At 43.5% G+C, this 20587-nt stretch overlaps 1 protein-coding gene across 1 annotated transcript in view; it reads left to right on the top strand.

Moving 5' to 3' along the window:
- The window catches only part of capn3a (calpain 3a, (p94)), a 79590-nt gene that overhangs the window by 40440 nt on the left and 18563 nt on the right, over positions 1-20587 (top strand). The window contains exons 13-16 of the mRNA XM_065025939.1: positions 4589-4625; positions 5683-5760; positions 16851-16908; positions 18653-18717. Of these exons, the coding sequence (XP_064882011.1) occupies positions 4589-4625; positions 5683-5760; positions 16851-16908; positions 18653-18717 (238 nt within the window). The remainder of the gene's footprint in view (positions 1-4588; positions 4626-5682; positions 5761-16850; positions 16909-18652; positions 18718-20587) is intronic.

The following is a 20587-nucleotide window of genomic DNA, read 5'->3' on the forward strand; positions in this document are numbered from 1 at the left end:
CCTATAGAGTAGACCAGGTCTGGACCCAACGCTCCTACAGAGTAGACTAGGTCTGGCCCCAACATCTCCTACAGAGTAGACCAGGTCTGGACCCAACACTCCTACAGAGTAGAACAGGTCTGGACCCAACGCTATTACGGAGTAGACCAGGTCTGGCCCCAACGCTCCTACAGAGTAGACCAGGTCTGGCCCCAACGCTCCTACAGAGTAGACAGGTCTGGCCCCAACGCTCCTATAGAGTAGACCAGGTCTGGACCCAACGCTCCAACAGAGTAGACAGGTCTGGACACAACGCTCCTACAGTGTAGACCAGGTCTGAACCCAATGCTCCTATAGAGTAGACCAGGTCTGGACCCAACGCTCCTACAGAATAGACCAGGTCTGGCTCCAACATCTCCTACAGAGTAGACCAGGTCTGGACCCAACACTCCTATAGAGTAGACCAGGTCTGGACCCAACGCTCCAACAGAGTAGACAGGTCTGGCCCCAACATCTCCTACAGAGTAGACCAGGTCTGGACCCAACACTTCTACAGAGTAGACCAGGTCTGGACCCAACGCTATTACGGAGTAGACCAGGTCTGGCCCCAACGCTCCTACAGAGTAGACCAGGTCTGGCCCCAACGCTCCTACAGAGTAGACAGGTCTGGCCCCAACGCTCCTATAGAGTAGACCAGGTCTGGACCCAACGCTCCAACAGAGTAGACAGGTCTGGACCCAACGCTCCTACAGTGTAGACCAGGTCTGAACCCAATGCTCCTATAGAGTAGACCAGGTCTGGACCCAACGCTCCTACAGAATAGACCAGGTCTGGCCCCAACATCTCCTACAGAGTAGACCAGGTCTGGACCCAACACTCCTACAGAGTAGACCAGGTCTGGACCCAATGCTCCTATAGAGTAGACCAGGTCTGGACCCAACGCTCCAACAGAGTAGACAGGTCTGGCCCCAATGCTCCTACAGAGTAGACCAGGTCTGGACCCAACGCTCCTATAGAGTAGACAGGTCTGGACCCAACGCTCCTATAGAGTAGACCAGGTCTGGACCCAACAATCCTACAGAATAGACCAGGTCTGGCCCCAACATCTCCTACAGAGTAGACCAGGTCTGGACCCAACACTCCTATAGAGTAGACCAGGTCTGGACCCAACGCTCCAACAGAGTAGACAGGTCTGGCCCCAACATCTCCTACAGAGTAGACCAGGTCTGGACCCAACACTCCTACAGAGTAGACCAGGTCTGGACCCAACGCTATTACGGAGTAGACCAGGTCTGGAACCAACGCTCCTACAGAGTAGACCAGGTCTGGCCCCAACGCTCCTACAGAGTAGACAGGTCTGGCCCCAACGCACCTATAGAGTAGACCAGGTCTGGACCCAACGCTCCAACAGAGTAGACAGGTCTGGACCCAACGCTCCTACAGTGTAGACCAGGTCTGAACCCAATGCTCCTATAGAGTAGACCAGGTCTGGACCCAACGCTCCTACAGAATAGACCAGGTCTGGCCCCAACATCTCCTACAGAGTAGACCAGGTCTGGACCCAACACTCCTACAGAGTAGACCAGGTCTGGACCCAACACTCCTACAGAGTAGACCAGGTCTGGACCCAACGCTCCTATAGAGTAGACCAGGTCTGGACCCAACGCTCCAACAGAGTAGACCAGGTCTGGAACCAACGCTCCTATAGAGTAGACCAGGTCTGGACCCAACGCTCCTACAGAGTAGACTAGGTCTGGCCCCAACATCTCCTACAGAGTAGACCAGGTCTGGACCCAACACTCCTACAGAGTAGAACAGGTCTGGACCCAACGCTATTACGGAGTAGACCAGGTCTGGCCCCAACGCTCCTACAGAGTAGACCAGGTCTGGCCCCAACGCTCCTACAGAGTAGACAGGTCTGGCCCCAACGCTCCTATAGAGTAGACCAGGTCTGGACCCAACGCTCCAACAGAGTAGACAGGTCTGGACACAACGCTCCTACAGTGTAGACCAGGTCTGAACCCAATGCTCCTATAGAGTAGACCAGGTCTGGACCCAACGCTCCTACAGAATAGACCAGGTCTGGCTCCAACATCTCCTACAGAGTAGACCAGGTCTGGACCCAACACTCCTATAGAGTAGACCAGGTCTGGACCCAACGCTCCAACAGAGTAGACAGGTCTGGCCCCAACATCTCCTACAGAGTAGACCAGGTCTGGACCCAACACTTCTACAGAGTAGACCAGGTCTGGACCCAACGCTATTACGGAGTAGACCAGGTCTGGCCCCAACGCTCCTACAGAGTAGACCAGGTCTGGCCCCAACGCTCCTACAGAGTAGACAGGTCTGGCCCCAACGCTCCTATAGAGTAGACCAGGTCTGGACCCAACGCTCCAACAGAGTAGACAGGTCTGGACCCAACGCTCCTACAGTGTAGACCAGGTCTGAACCCAATGCTCCTATAGAGTAGACCAGGTCTGGACCCAACGCTCCTACAGAATAGACCAGGTCTGGCCCCAACATCTCCTACAGAGTAGACCAGGTCTGGACCCAACACTCCTACAGAGTAGACCAGGTCTGGACCCAATGCTCCTATAGAGTAGACCAGGTCTGGACCCAACGCTCCAACAGAGTAGACAGGTCTGGCCCCAATGCTCCTACAGAGTAGACCAGGTCTGGACCCAACGCTCCTATAGAGTAGACAGGTCTGGACCCAACGCTCCTATAGAGTAGACCAGGTCTGGACCCAACAATCCTACAGAATAGACCAGGTCTGGCCCCAACATCTCCTACAGAGTAGACCAGGTCTGGACCCAACACTCCTATAGAGTAGACCAGGTCTGGACCCAACGCTCCAACAGAGTAGACAGGTCTGGCCCCAACATCTCCTACAGAGTAGACCAGGTCTGGACCCAACACTCCTACAGAGTAGACCAGGTCTGGACCCAACGCTATTACGGAGTAGACCAGGTCTGGAACCAACGCTCCTACAGAGTAGACCAGGTCTGGCCCCAACGCTCCTACAGAGTAGACAGGTCTGGCCCCAACGCACCTATAGAGTAGACCAGGTCTGGACCCAACGCTCCAACAGAGTAGACAGGTCTGGACCCAACGCTCCTACAGTGTAGACCAGGTCTGAACCCAATGCTCCTATAGAGTAGACCAGGTCTGGACCCAACGCTCCTACAGAATAGACCAGGTCTGGCCCCAACATCTCCTACAGAGTAGACCAGGTCTGGACCCAACACTCCTACAGAGTAGACCAGGTCTGGACCCAACACTCCTACAGAGTAGACCAGGTCTGGACCCAACGCTCCTATAGAGTAGACCAGGTCTGGACCCAACGCTCCAACAGAGTAGACCAGGTCTGGAACCAACGCTCCTATAGAGTAGACCAGGTCTGGACCCAACGCTCCTACAGAGTAGACTAGGTCTGGCCCCAACATCTCCTACAGAGTAGACCAGGTCTGGACCCAACACTCCTACAGAGTAGAACAGGTCTGGACCCAACGCTATTACGGAGTAGACCAGGTCTGGCCCCAACGCTCCTACAGAGTAGACCAGGTCTGGACCCAACGCTCCTATAGAGTAGACAGGTCTGGACCCAACGCTCCTACAGTGTAGACCAGGTCTGAACCCAATGCTCCTATAGAGTAGACCAGGTCTGGACCCAACGCTCCTATAGAGTAGACCAGGTCTGGACCCAACGCTCCTACAGAATAGACCAGGTCTGGACCCAACATCTCCTACAGAGTAGACCAGGTCTGGACACAACGTCTCCTACAGAGTAGACCAGGTCTGGCCCCAATGCTCCCACAGAGTAGACCAGGTCCGGACCCAACGCTCCTACAGAGTAGACCAGGTCTGGACCCAACGCTCCTACAGAGTAGACCAGGTCTGGACCCAACGCTCCTACAGTGTAGACCAGGTCTGAACCCAACGCTCCTATAGAGTAGACCAGGTCTGGACCCAACGCTCCTACAGAGTAGACCAGGTCCGGACCCAACGCTCCTACAGAGTAGACCAGGTCTGGACCCAACGCTTCTACAGAGTAGACATGACCAACAAACATGGACTGAACCTAAGAGGCTGAGACAAGGCAGAAAATTGCCCATAAGAGTCCTTGGTCTTAAATATTGGCCTTAAGAAGAATATGGTCAATAAGACCTATATTATAAGTTTATTAAAAGAAAATAAGTTCTCAAGAAGAAGAGAAAAAATAACAAAACACTGATCAAATAATATATATATATATAACACGTGGTAAATGTGACTAACATTTTGTTCACAGCTCGGTGCAAGGCGGTAAGAGTGTGTTGTACAATATTGTCATTCAACTCAATGCTATTGGGTATGGAACCATAATCCTTTAGAATGTACCGAGAGCATTATAGCTGCATATTATTGATGTTGTATAGTACAGTTAGGAACAATATTCAGAGATATATAGACACGTAGGAATTACCCATAGACAACTTGTGATGAAAATGTTTAGTCGGGATGTTGTTGGCTCTTTGCCAGGAAATGTGTGAGGCTTTATGGTCCAATGAGATGTTTAAAGTCCTGCTAGTGTCACAATGGTGACTGCGGTTTGTTGGTTTCTACTCAGGGAGATAGAGAACAGGATCGAGGCGGATCACACAGTGGTGAGTAAAGTTCTCTCGGTTTCTTTATTCTGTCAACGTCATGTATTCATCTGTCTCAGTCCAACTTCCTGTTTCGGTCAGTCTTGTCCCGTCTCTATTGGCTCACCATCAGTCCAACTTCCTGTTTCGGTCAGTCTTGTCCCGTCTCTATTGGCTCACCATCAGTCCAACTTCCTGTTTCGGTCAGTCTTGTCCCGTCTCTATTGGCTCACCATCAGTCCAACTTCCTGTTTCGGTCAGTCTTGTCCCGTCTCTATTGGCTCACCATCAGTCCAACTTCCTGTTTCGGTCAGTCTTGTCCCGTCTCTATTGGCTCACCATCAGTGAGAGATGATAATAAGATGGTAGCTTGGATGTTTACGTCAGCCCTGAAACAGGCCTATATTATTAAATGAAAAGGACAGTATTTATTTTTTTGTGTTAACGTTTTTACATCAGTATTCAGAAGTGATATTGGCTGATCGTATTTGCCTCTCAGACACTCTTTCTCTCCCCCTCCCCTCTCTCCCCCCTCCCCATATCTCTTTCTCCCCCTCCCATATCTCTTTCTCCCCCTCCCATATCTCTGTCTCTTTCTCCCCCTCTCTCCATCTCTCTCTTTCTCCCCCTCTCCATCTCTGTCTCTTTCTCCCCCTCCCTCCCCCTCTCATTACCTCGTTCTCCCCGTCTCCCCCCTCTCCCCCTCTCATTATCTCTTTCTCCCCGTCTCCCCCTCTCCCCCTCCCATTACCTCTTTCTCCCCCTCCCTCTGTATCTCTTTCTCCCCCTTCCCCCTCTCCCATTACCTCTTTCTCCCCCTCCCCCTCTCCCATTACCTCTTTCTCCCCCTCCCCTCTCCCATTACCTCTTTCTCCCCCTCCCCTCTCCCATTACCTCTTTCTCCCCCTCTCCCCCTCCCCATCTCTGTCTCTTTCTCCCCCTCTCCCCCTCCCCATCTCTGTCTCTTTCTCCCCCTCTCCCTCTCCCATTACCTCTTTCTCCCCCTCCCCCATTACCTCTTTCTCCCCCTCCCCATCTCCCTCTCTCTCTCTCCTCTGTGTCGTCTTCTCCTTCTCAGCCGGCCCCAGCCAATGCGGGGGAGGAGAGTGAGGATGACCAGCATTTCCGGAGCCTCTTTCAGCAGATAGCCGCGGATGTGAGTACGGTGAGTACAGGGAGGTCAGGGAGGCCAGGGAGACCAGAGAGGCCAGGGAGGTCAGGGAGACCAGGGAGACCAGGGAGACCAGTGACACCAGTGAGTCCAGTAAGGCCAGGGAGAGAGGCCAGGGAGGCCAGGGAGACCAGTGAGTCCAGTGAGGCCAGGGAGAGAGGCCAGGGAGAGAGGCCAGTGAGCCAAGTGAAACCAGTGAGGCCAGGGAGACCAGTGAGTCCTGTGAGAGAGGCCAGTGAGAGAGGCCAGTGAGAGAGGCCAGTGAGAGAGGCCAGTGAGGTCAGGGAGGCCAGGGAGAGAGGCCAGGGAGACCAGTGAGGCCAGTGAGGCCAGTGAGAGAGGCCAGTGAGAGAGGCCAGTGAGAGAGGCCAGGGAGAGAGGCCAGTGAGGTCAGGGAGAGAGGCCAGTGAGGCCAATGAGAGATGCCAGGGAGGCCAGGGAGAGAGTCCAGTGAGACCAGGGAGGCCAGTGAACGCTTGGGGGAGTGTGAGTATAGTGCTGGGGTGGGTGGTCAACCAATGTGCTCCCAATTTAGTGCCGGGATTCAATCCGATCTGCGTCAGATCCGTGTTATAGCGCGCTTGACATTTAAAGGTAATTTTTAGATTGAGCCGACATATGCAGCGGTTTCTCTATCTCTCTTCACAACACGGGAACATTCCCTTTAAGAGCTGCATGGTCTAAAACCCCTCGATCAGATTGAATCCTGCCTGGGTTATAATACTGTATTACACCTCCTCTATATCTGTCATGTTACTGTATTACACCTCCTGTATATCTGTCATGTTGCTGTATATCTGTCATGTTACTGTATATCTGTCATGTTACTGTATTACACCTCCTGTATATCTGTCATGTTACTGTATTACACCTCCTGTATATCTGTCATGTTGCTGTATATCTGTCATGTTACTGTATATGTGTCATGTTACTGTATTACACCTCCTGTATATCTGTCATGTTACTGTATTACACCTCCTCTATATCTGTCATGTTACTGTATTACACCTCCTGTATATCTGTCATGTTACTGTATATCTGTCACGTTGCTGTATATCTGTCATGTTACTGTATATCTGTCATGTTACTGTATTACACCTCCTGTATATCTGTCATGTTACTGTATTACACCTCCTGTATATCTGTCATGTTACTGTATATCTGTCACGTTGCTGTATATCTGTCATGTTACTGTATATCTGTCATGTTACTGTATTACACCTCCTGTATATCTGTCATGTTACTGTATTACACCTGCTGTATATCTGTCATGTTACTGTATATCTGTCATGTTACTGTATTACACCTCCTGTATATCTGTCATGTTACTGTATATCTGTCATGTTACTGTATTACACCTCCTGTATATCTGTCATGTTACTGTATTACACCTCCTGTATATCTATCATGTTACTGTATTACACCTCCTGTATATTTGTCATGTTACTGTATATCTGTCATGTTACTGTTGTTATCAGACCTGCTGTATATCTGTCATGTTACTGTATATCTGTCATGTTACTGTTGTTATCAGACCTGCTGTATATCTGTCATGTTACTGTATATCTGTCATGTTACTGTATCACACCTCCTGTATATCTGTCATGTTACTGTATATCTGTCATGTTGCTGTATATCTGTCATGTTACTGTATTACACCTCCTGTATATCTGTCATGTTACTGTATTACACCTCCTGTATATCTGTCATGTTACTGTATATCTGTCATGTTGCTGTATATCTGTCATGTTACTGTATTACACCTCCTGTATATCTGTCATGTTACTGTATATCTGTCATGTTGCTGTATATCTGTCATGTTACTGTATTACACCTCCTGTATATCTGTCATGTTACTGTATTACACCTCCTGTATATCTGTCATGTTACTGTATATCTGTCATGTTGCTGTATATCTGTCATGTTACTGTATTACACCTCCTGTATATCTGTCATGTTACTGTATTACACCTCCTGTATATCTGTCATGTTACTGTATATCTGTCATGTTACTGTATATCTGTCATGTTACTGTATTACACCTCCTGTATAACTGTCATGTTACTGTATATCTGTCATGTTACTGTATCACACCTCCTGTATATCTGTCATGTTACTGTATTACACCTGCTGTATATCTGTCATGTTACTGTATATCTGTCATGTTACTGTATATCTGTCATGTTACTGTATTACACCTCCTGTATATCTGTCATGTTACTGTATATCTGTCATGTTGCTGTATCACACCTGCTGTATATCTGTCATGTTACTGTTATCAGACCTGCTGTATATCTGTCATGTTACTGTATTACACCTCCTCTATATCTGTCATGTTACTGTATTACACCTCCTGTATATCTGTCATGTTACTGTATATCTGTCATGTTACTGTTGTTATCAGACCTGCTGTATATCTGTCATGTTACTGTATATCTGTCATGTTACTGTATCACACCTCCTGTATATCTGTCATGTTACTGTATATCTGTCATGTTGCTGTATATCTGTCATGTTACTGTATTACACCTCCTGTATATCTGTCATGTTACTGTATTACACCTCCTGTATATCTGTCATGTTACTGTATATCTGTCATGTTGCTGTATATCTGTCATGTTACTGTATTACCCCTCCTGTATATCTGTCATGTTACTGTATATCTGTCATGTTGCTGTATATCTGTCATGTTACTGTATTACACCTCCTGTATATCTGTCATGTTACTGTATTACACCTCCCGTATATCTGTCATGTTACTGTATATCTGTCATGTTGCTGTATATCTGTCATGTTACTGTATTACACCTCCTGTATATCTGTCATGTTACTGTATATCTGTCATGTTACTGTATATCTGTCATGTTACTGTATTACACCTCCTGTATAACTGTCATGTTACTGTATATCTGTCATGTTACTGTATCACACCTCCTGTATATCTGTCATGTTACTGTATTACACCTCCTGTATATCTGTCATGTTACTGTATATCTGTCATGTTACTGTATATCTGTCATGTTACTGTATTACACCTCCTGTATAACTGTCATGTTACTGTATATCTGTCATGTTACTGTATTACACCTCCTGTATATCTGTCATGTTACTGTATTACACCTCCTGTATATCTGTCATGTTACTGTATATCTGTCATGTTGCTGTATATCTGTCATGTTACTGTATTACACCTCCTGTATATCTGTCATGTTACTGTATTACACCTCCTGTATATCTGTCATGTTACTGTATATCTGTCATGTTGCTGTATATCTGTCATGTTACTGTATTACACCTCCTGTATATCTGTCATGTTACTGTATATCTGTCATGTTACTGTATATCTGTCATGTTACTCATGTTACTGTATTACACCTCCTGTATATCTGTCATGTTACTGTATATCTGTCATGTTACTGTATTACACCTCCTGTATATCTGTCATGTTACTGTATTACACCTCCTGTATATCTGTCATGTTACTGTATATCTGTCATGTTGCTGTATATCTGTCATGTTACTGTATTACACCTCCTGTATATCTGTCATGTTACTGTATTACACCTCCTGTATATCTGTCATGTTACTGTATATCTGTCATGTTGCTGTATATCTGTCATGTTACTGTATTACACCTCCTGTATATCTGTCATGTTACTGTATATCTGTCATGTTACTGTATATCTGTCATGTTACTGTATTACACCTCCTGTATAACTGTCATGTTACTGTATATCTGTCATGTTACTGTATTACACCTCCTGTATATCTGTCATGTTACTGTATCACACCTCCTGTATATCTGTCATGTTACTGTATTACACCTGCTGTATATCTGTCATGTTACTGTATATCTGTCATGTTACTGTATATCTGTCATGTTACTGTATTACACGTCCTGTATATCTGTCATGTTACTGTATATCTGTCATGTTGCTGTATCACACCTGCTGTATATCTGTCATGTTACTGTTATCAGACCTGCTGTATATCTGTCATGTTACTGTATTACACCTCCTCTATATCTGTCATGTTACTGTATTACACCTCCTGTATATCTGTCATGTTACTGTATATCTGTCATGTTGCTGTATATCTGTCATGTTACTGTATTACCCCTCCTGTATATCTGTCATGTTACTGTATCACACCTCCTGTATATCTGTCATGTTGCTGTATATCTGTCATGTTACTGTATTACACCTCCTGTATATCTGTCATGTTACTGTATATCTGTCATGTTGCTGTATATCTGTCATGTTACTGTATCACACCTCCTGTATATCTGTCATGTTACTGTATATCTGTCATGTTACTGTATTACACCTCCTGTATATCTGTCATGTTACTGTATATCTGTCATGTTACTGTATTACACCTCCTGTATATCTGTCATGTTACTGTATCACACCTCCTGTATATCTGTCATGTTACTGTATTACACCTCCTGTATATCTGTCATGTTGCTGTATATCTGTCATGTTACTGTATATCTGTCATGTTACTGTATATCTGTCATGTTGCTGTATATCTGTCATGTTACTGTATCACACCTCCTGTATATCTGTCATGTTACTGTATTACACCTCCTGTATATCTGTCATGTTACTGTATTACACCTCCTGTATATCTGTCATGTTGCTGTATATCTGTCATGTTGCTGTATATCTGTCATGTTACTGTATATCTGTCATGTTGCTGTATATCTGTCATGTTACTGTATCACACCTCCTGTATATCTGTCATGTTACTGTGTTACACCTCCTGTATATCTGTCATGTTACTGTATATCTGTCTTGTAACTGTATTACACCTCCTGTATATCTGTCATGTTACTGTATATCTGTCATGTTACTGTATATCTGTCACCTGTATATCTGTCATGTTACTGTATATCTGTCATGTTGCTTTATATCTGTCATGTTACTGTATATCTGTCATGTTACTGTATTACACCTCCTGTATATCTGTCATGTTACTGTATTAGACCTCCTGTATATCTGTCATGTTCCTGTATTACACCTCATGTATATCTGTCATGTTACTGTATATCTGTCATGTTCCTGTATCACACCTCCTGTATATCTGTCATGTTACTGTATATCTGTCATGTTACTGTATCACACCTCCTGTATATCTGTCATGTTACTGTGTTACACCTCCTGTATATCTGTCATGTTACTGTATATCTGTCTTGTAACTGTATTACACCTCCTGTATATCTGTCATGTTACTGTATATCTGTCATGTTACTGTATCACACCTCCTGTATATCTGTCATGTTGCTGTATATCTGTCATGTTACTGTATTACACCTCCTGTATATCTGTCATGTTACTGTATTAGACCTCCTGTATATCTGTCATGTTACTGTATTACACCTCCTGTATATCTGTCATGTTACTGTATATCTGTCATGTTACTGTATATCTGTCATGTTACTGTATTACACCTCCTGTATATCTGTCATGTTACTGTATTACACCTCCTGTATATCTGTCATGTTACTGTATTACACCTCCTGTATATCTGTCATGTTATTGTATATCTGTCATGTTACTGTATATCTGTCATGTTGCTTTATATCTGTCATGTTACTGTATATCTGTCATGTTACTGTATTACACCTCCTGTATATCTGTCATGTTGCTGTATATCTGTCATGTTGCTGTATATCTGTCATGTTACTGTATATCTGTCACTGTCACATTACACTGTCTGCTGTATATCTGTCATGTTGTATTACACCTCCTGTATATCTGTCATGTTACTGTATTACACCTCCTGTATATCTGTCATGTTACTGTATATCTGTCATGTTACTGTATATCTGTCATGTTACTGTATATCTGTCATGTTACTGTATCACACCTCCTGTATATCTGTCATGTTGCTGTATATCTGTCATGTTACTGTATTATCACCTCTGTATATCTGTTATACCTCCTGTATATCTGTCATGTTACTGTATTACACCTCCTGTATATCTGTCATGTTACTGTATTACACCTCCTGTATATCTGTCATGTTACTGTATATCTCATGTATATCTGTCATGTTACTGTATATCTGTCATGTTACTGTATGTTACTGTATTACACCTCCTGTCATGTTATATCTGTCTGTATATGTTACTGTATATCTGTCATGTTACTGTATTACACCTGCTGTATATCTGTCATGTTGCTGTATATCTGTCATGTTACTGTATTACACCTCCTGTATATCTGTCATGTTACTGTATATCTGTCATGTTACTGTATATCTGTCATGTTACTGTATATCTGTCATGTTACTGTATTACACCTGTCATGTTATATCTGTCATGTTATGTTACTGTATATCTGTCATGTTACTGTATTACACCTCCTGTATATCTGTCATGTTATCTGTCATGTTACTGTATGTTACTGTATCACACCTCCTGTATATCTGTCATGTTACTGTATATCTGTATTACTGTATTACACCTCCTGTATATCTGTCATGTTACTGTATTACACCTCCTGTATATCTGTCATGTTACTGTATTACACCTCCTGTATATCTGTCATGTTACTGTATATCTGTCATGTTACTGTATCACACCTCCTGTATATCTGTCTGTATATCTGTCATGTTACTGTATTACACCTCCTGTATATCTGTCATGTTACTGTATTACACCTCCTGTATATCTGTCATGTTACTTATATCTGTATTACTGTATTACCTCCTGTATATCTGTCATGTTACTGTATATCTGTCATGTATATCTGTCATGTACACCTCCTGTATATCTGTCATGTTACTGTATATCTGTCATGTTACTGTATTACACCTCCTGTATATCTGTCATGTTACTGTATATGACCTCCTTATATCTGTCATGTTCCTGTATTACACCTCCTGTATATCTGTCATGTTATACACCTCCTCTGTCATGTTACTGTATATCTGTCATGTTACTGTATATCTGTCATGTTACTGTATTACACCTCCTGTATATATCTGTTCATGTTACACCTCCTGTATATCTGTCATGTTACTGTATTATCTGTCATATCTGTCATGTTACTGTATATCTGTCATGTTACTGTATATCTGTCATGTTCCTGTATATATCTGTCATGTTACTGTATATCTGTCATGTTACTGTATTACACCTCCTGTATATCTGTCATGTTACTGTATATCTGTCATGTTACTGCTACACCCTGTATATCTGTCATGTTACTGTATATCTGTCATGTTACTGTATTTACTGTATATCTGTCATCCTGTATATCTGTCATGTTACTGTATTACACCTCCTGTATATCTGTCATGTTACTGTATATCTGTCATGTTACTGTATATCTGTCTGTATATCTGTCATGTTACTGTATTACACCTCCTGTATATCTGTCATGTTACTGTAATACACTGTCTCCTGTATATCTGTCATGTTACTGTATTACACCTCCTGTATATCTGTCATGTTACTGTATACCTCCTGTATATCTGTCATGTTACTGTATATCTCTGTATATCTGTCATGTTGCTGTATATCTGTCATGTTACTGTATATCTGTCATGTTACTGTATTACACCTCCTGTATATCTGTCATGTTACTGTATATCTGTCATGTTGCTGTATATCTGTCATGTTACTGTATATCTGTCATGTTACTGTATTACACATCTGTCTGCTGTATATCTGTCATGTTGCTGTATTGTTACTGTATATCTGTCATGTTACTGTATTACACCTCCTGTATATCTGTCATGTTACTGTATATCTGTCATGTTACTGTATATCTGTCATGATACTGTATATCTGTCATGTTACTGTATTACACCTCCTGTATATATGTCATGTTACTGTAATACACCTCCTCTATATCTGTCATGTTACTGTATTACACCTCCTGTATATCTGTCATGTTACTGTAATACACCTCCTGTATATCTGTCATGTTACTGTATATCTGTCATGTTGCTGTATATCTGTCATGATGCTGTATATCTGTCATGTTACTGTATTACACCTCCTGTATATCTGTCATGTTACTGTATATCTGTCATGTTGCTGTATATCTGTCATGTTACTGTATATCTGTCATGTTACTGTATTACACCTCCTGTATATCTGTCATGTTGCTGTATATCTGTCATGTTGCTGTATATCTGTCATGTTACTGTATATCTGTCATGTTACTGTATTACACCTCCTGTATATCTGTCATGTTACTGTATATCTGTCATGTTACTGTATATCTGTCATGTTACTGTATATCTGTCATGTTACTGTATTACACCTCCTGTATATATGTCATGTTACTGTAATACACCTCCTCTATATCTGTCATGTTACTGTATTACACCTCCTGTATATCTGTCATGTTACTGTAATACACCTCCTGTATATCTGTCATGTTATCTGTCATGTTGCTGTATATCTGTCATCATCTGTTACACCTCCTGTATATATCTGTCATGTTACTGTATATCTGTCATGTTACTGTATTACACCTCCTGTATATCTGTCATGTTACTGTATATCTGTCATGTTACTGTATTACACCTCCTGTATATCTGTCATGTTACTGTATATCTGTCATGTTACTGTATTACACCTCCTGTATATCTGTCATGTTACTGTATTATCTACCTCTGTATATCTGTCATGTTTACACACCTGTCTATATCTGTCATGTTGCTGTATATCTGTCATGTTACTGTATTACACCTCCTGTATATCTGTCATGTTACTGTATATCTGTCATGTTGCTGTATACATCTGCTGTATATCTGTCATGTTCCTGTATATCTGTCATGTTACACCTCCTGTATATCTGTCATGTTACTGTATATCTGTCATGGATAACACCTCCTGTATATCTGTCATGTTGCTGTATATCTGTAAATGTTGCTGTATATGTCATGTTACTGTATATCTGTCATGTTACTGTATTACACCTCCTGTATATCTGTCATGTTACTGTATATCTGTCATGTTACTATATTACACCTCCTGTATATCTGTCATGTTACTGTATTACACCTCCTGTATATCTGTCATGTTACTGTATTACACCTCCTGTATATCTGTCATGTTATTGTATATCTGTCATGTTACTGTATATCTGTCATGTTGCTGTATATCTGTCATGTTACTGTATATCTGTCATGTTACTGTATTACACCTGCTGTATATCTGTCATGTTGCTGTATATCTGTCATGTTACTGTATTACACCTCCTGTATATCTGTCATGTTACTGTATATCTGTCATGTTACTGTATTACACCTCCTGTATATCTGTCATGTTGCTGTATATCTGTCATGTTGCTGTATATCTGTCATGTTACTGTATATCTGTCATGTTACTGTATTACACCTCCTGTATATCTGTCATGTTGCTGTATATCTGTCATGTTGCTGTATATCTGTCATGTTACTGTATTACACCTCCTGTATATCTGTCATGTTGCTGTATATCTGTCATGTTGCTGTATATCTGTCATGTTACTGTATATCTGTCATGTTACTGTATTACACCTGCTGTATATCTGTCATGTTGCTGTATATCTGTCATGTTACTGTATTACACCTCCTGTATATCTGTCATGTTGCTGTATATCTGTCATGTTACTGTATTACACCTCCTCGATATATGTCATGTTACTGTATTACACCTCCTGTATATCTGTCATGTTGCTGTATATCTGTCATGTTGCTGTATATCTGTCATGTTACTGTATATCTGTCATGTTACTGTATTACACCTCCTGTATATCTATCATGTTACTGTATTACACCTCCTGTATATCTGTCATGTTACTGTATATCTGTCATGTTACTGTATATCTGTCATGTTACTGTAATACACCTCCTCTATATCTGTCATGTTACTGTATTACACCTCCTGTATATCTGTCATGTTACTGTAATACACCTCCTGTATATCTGTCATGTTACTGTATATCTGTCATGTTGCTGTATATCTGTCATGATGCTGTATATCTGTCATGTTACTGTATTACACCTCCTGTATATCTGTCATGTTACTGTATATCTGTCATGTTACTGTATTACAACTGCTGTATATCTGTCATGTTACTGTATTACACCTCCTGTATATCTGTCATGTTACTGTATTACACCTCCTGTATATCTGTCATGTTACTGTATATCTGTCATGTTGCTGTATATCTGTCATGTTACTGTATTACACCTCCTGTATATCTGTCATGTTACTGTATTACACCTCCTGTATATCTGTCATGTTACTGTATATCTGTCATGTTGCTGTATATCTGTCATGTTGCTGTATATCTGTCATGTTACTGTATTACACCTCCTGTATATCTGTCATGTTACTGTTGTTATCAGACCTGCTGTATATCTGTCATGTTACTGTATATCTGTCATGTTACTGTATATCTGTCATGTTACTGTATATCTGTCATGTTACTGTATACCTGTCCTGTTGTTGTCAGGCCTCCTGTATATCTGTCCTGTTGTTGTCAGGCCTCCTGTATATCTGTCCTGTTGTTGTCAGGCCTCCTGTATACCCGTCCTGTTGTTGTCAGGCCTCCTGTATACCCGTCCTGTTGTTGTCAGGCCTCCTGTACACCTGTCCTGTTGTTGTCAGGCCTCCTGTATACCTGTCCTGTTGTTGTCAGGCCTCCTGTATACCTGTCCTGTTACTGTTATCAGGCCTCCTGTATACCTGTCCTGTTGTTGTCAAACCTCCTGTATACCTGTCCTGTTGTTGTCAGACCTCCTGTATACCTGTCCTGTTGTTGTCAGGCCTCCTGTATACCTGTCCAGTTGTCATCAGACCTGGGTTCAACATTTGACTGAGCTTGCCTGGTGAAATGAATGGCTCAATCAAATGATTTAAACTATTTGAACTCAGATCTGGTTAACAAATAAATTTGATGAGGTTCTATGTATCAGATGAGGAGGCTTTCAGACAATCAAAGATAAACACAAACAACTACTGGCATTGAAACATTAACAATGTTCATGTTTAAAATGTTAGAAGTGTCCAGATACACACTCAGGTGAGTCCATGTGTCCTTCTCCCGCTTTCTCCTCTCTCACAGGAAATGGAAGTTACCGCCAACGAGCTGAAGAATGTCCTCAACAGGGTTGTCTCCAAACGTAAGACTAAGTGTTTCTCAATATGCATACAACCGTACTCCACACGCTTATGCTCGGAATTCGTTCTCTTGAGGAGGTTCTCTTGAGTACATTCTCTTGAGGAGGTTCTCCTGAGTACGTTCTCCGAGGAGGTTCTCTTGAGTACGTTCTCCGAGGAGGTTCTCTTGAGTACGTTCTCCGAGGATATTCTCTTGAGTACGTTCTCCGAGGAGGTTCTCTTGAGTACGCTCTCTGAGGTTCTCTTGAGTACGTTCTCCGAGGAGGTTCTCTTGAGTACGTTCTCCGGGGAGGTTCTCCCGAGTGCATTCTTGTGAGGACGACAGTGTGGAAAACGGATAAAATGTCACATTTGAGAAGCACTCTGTGCTAATGTTAACGCATTAACGTTACCGTTGACCAAAACAGACAAAACAAGATATAACTAAATCTTAAAGTTTTACTTCATAATTATCAGCAAAGTATATGTGAATCGTATTAATCCAGCTAGTTTTACATGTAAAAAAACGACCCAAAACTAAAAACTAATGTTATTATGCAAGGTAGATGGCCAAAATTAGCTTAAGATTTTTTTGTGGGTAGCTAGCTAGCTATCAATTCTTCGTCAGTTAGCCAGCGATCTACGACACTACAGTTGGTATTGTAGGCAGATAAACATGTCCAAATGAACACAGTATTTATTTATTAACGTATTAAAGATAAACTATTCTTGTCAGGCAATTTATGAGATGTGAATGGACAACTTTTCATTCTGAAGTCAGAGTTCACTTTCTTTCGCTTCAGCTCAAAACCAGTCGGCATTTATTTTTTTCAGGATTTTTTTTTTTCATGTGGTTGCATTACATTATGTCAACAATCCTGGGAATATTTCAGTCGAAGATTGCGTCGATGTATGCAAACCAAGTACGCATCTGAGAAGGGCCCTCCGTGCTCCGTTTCGCATACTTTGATTTGGACTCGTACCCCGACCGTTGTGTGCTCCGTTTCGCATACTTTGATTTGGACTCGTACCCCGACCGTTGTGTGCTCCAATTCGCATGCATATTTAGAAACATCCTAAACCTTCACATCTTCTGCATCATTAGAGAAGGGCTTCAACAAGGCCGCGTTTATGTTTACGTAGTCTGCCAATGACAGATTATTTTTATTTATTTTTTATTTATTTCACCTTTATTTAACCAGGTAGGCAAGTTGAGAACACCTTTATTTAACCAGGTAGGCAAGTTGAGAACACCTTTATTTAACCAGGTAGGCAAGTTGAGAACACCTTTATTTAACCAGGTAGGCAAGTTGAGAACACCTTTATTTAACCAGGTAAGCAAGTTGAGAACAAGTTCTCATTTACAATTGCGACCTGGCCAAGATAAAGCAAAGCAGTTCGACACATACAACGACACAGAGTTACACATGGAGTAAAACAAACATACAGTCAATAATACAGTAAAAAAACAAGTCTATATACGATGTGAGCAAATTAGGTGAGAAGGGAGGTAAAGGGCAAAAAAGGCCATGGTGGCAAAGTAAATACAATATAGCAAGTAAAACACTGGAATGGTAGTATTGCAATGGAAGAATGTGCAAAGTAGAAATAAAAATAATGGGGTGCAAAGGAGCAAAATAAATAAATTAATTAAATACAGTTGGGAAAGAGGTAGATTAGCCCTGCACTGACACCTGATTCAACTAAGTTAGGGTTTGTTAGTGATTGGTTGATTAGTTACAGTATCTCTATTTCACTCTTCCACAGATAAGGACCTGAACACAGAGGGTTTTAGCCTGGAGTGCTGCAGGAGCATGATTGCACTCGTGGACGTATCCTCTGTATCTGTGGTGTCTGTAGAGAGAGACCCTCCCGGGTCAGGTTGTGGTGTCTGTAGAGAGAGACCCTCCCGGGTCAGGTTGTGGTGTCTGTAGAGAGAGACCCTCCCGGGTCAGGTTGTGGTGTCTGTAGAGAGAGACCCTCCCGGGTCAGGTTGTGGTGTCTGTAGAGAGAGACCCTCCTGGGTCAGGTTGTGGTGTCTGTAGAGAGAGACCCTCCCGGGTCAGGTTGTGGTGTCTGTAGAGAGAGACCCTCCTGGGTCAGGTTGTGGTGTCTGTAGAGAGAGACCCTCCCGGGTCAGGTTGTGGTGTCTGTAGAGAGAGACCCTCCCGGGTCAGGTTGTGGTGTCTGTAGAGAGAGACCCTCCCGGGTCAGGTTGTGGTGTCTGTAGAGAGAGACCCTCCTGGGTCAGGTTGTGGTGTCTGTAGAGAAAGACCCTCCTGGGTCAGGTTGTGGTGTCTGTAGAGAGAGACCCTCCCGGGTCAGGTTGTGTTGTCTGTAGATAGAGACTCGCCCGGGTCAGGATGTGTTGTCAGACCCAGGTCAGGTTGTGCTGTCAGACCCAGGTCAGGTTGTGCTGTCTGTAGAGAGAGACCCTCCTGGGTCAGGTTGTGTTGTCAGACCCAGGTCAGGTTGTGCTGTCAGACCCAGGTCAGGTTGTGCTGTCTGTAGAGAGAGACCCTCCTGGGTCAGGTTGTGTTGTCTGTAGATAGAGACCCGCCTGGGTCAGGTTGTGTTGTCTGTAGAGAGAGACCCTCCTGGGTCAGGTTGTGTTGTCTGTAGATAGAGACCCACCTGGGTCAGGTTGTGTTGTCTGTAGACAGAGACCCGCCTGGGTCAGGTTGTGTTGTCTGTAAGGAGAGACCCTCCTGGGTCAGGTTGTGTTGTCAGACCCAGGTCAGGTTGTGTTGTCTGTAGATAGAGACCCTCCTGGGTCAGGTCGTGTTGTCTGTAGATAGAGACCCTCCCGGGTCAGGTTGTGTTGTCAGACCCAGGTCAGGTTGTGCTGTCTGTAGATAGAGACCCGCCCGGGTCAGGTTGTGTTGTCTGTAGACAGAGACCCGCCTGGGTCAGGTTGTGTTGTCTGTAGACAGAGACCCGCCTGGGTCAGGTTGTGTTGTCTGTAGACAGAGACCCGCCTGGGTCAGGTTGTGTTGTCTGTAGACAGAGACCCGCCTGGGTCAGGTTGTGTTGTCAGACCCAGGTCAGGTTGTGCTGTCTGTAGAGAGAGACCCTCCTGGGTCAGATTGTGTTGTCAGACCCAGGTCAGGTTGTGCTGTCTGTAGAGAGAGACCCTCCTGGGTCAGGTTGTGTTGTCAGACCCAGGTCAGGTTGTGTTGTCTGTAGATAGAGACCCTCCTGGGTCAGGTTGTGTTGTCTGTAGATAGAGACCCTCCTGGGTCAGGTTGTGTTGTCTGTAGAGAGAGACCCTCCTGGGTCAGGTTGTGTTTTCAGACCCAGGTCAGGTTGTGTTGTCTGTAGATAGAGACCCGCCTGGGTCAGGTTGTGTTGTCTGTAGATAGAGACCCTCCTGGGTCAGGTTGTGTTGTCTGTAGAGAGAGACCCTCCTGGGTCAGGTTGTGTTGTCAGACCCAGGTCAGGTTGTGTTGTCTGTAGATAGAGACTCACCCGGGTCAGGTTGTGTTGTCTGTAGAGAGAGACCCTCCTGGGTCAGGTTGTGTTGTCTTTAGACAGAGACCCGCCCGGGTCAGGTTGTGTTGTCTGTAGATAGAGACCCGCCTGGGTCAGGTTGTGTTGTCTGTAGACAGAGACCCGCCTGGGTCAGGTTGTGTTGTCTGTAGACAGAGACCCGCCTGGGTCAGGTTGTGTTGTCTGTAGACAGAGACCCGCCTGGGTCAGGTT

Source organism: Oncorhynchus nerka, linkage group LG12, assembly GCF_034236695.1.
Source record: "Oncorhynchus nerka isolate Pitt River linkage group LG12, Oner_Uvic_2.0, whole genome shotgun sequence".
NCBI lineage: Eukaryota > Metazoa > Chordata > Actinopteri > Salmoniformes > Salmonidae > Oncorhynchus > Oncorhynchus nerka.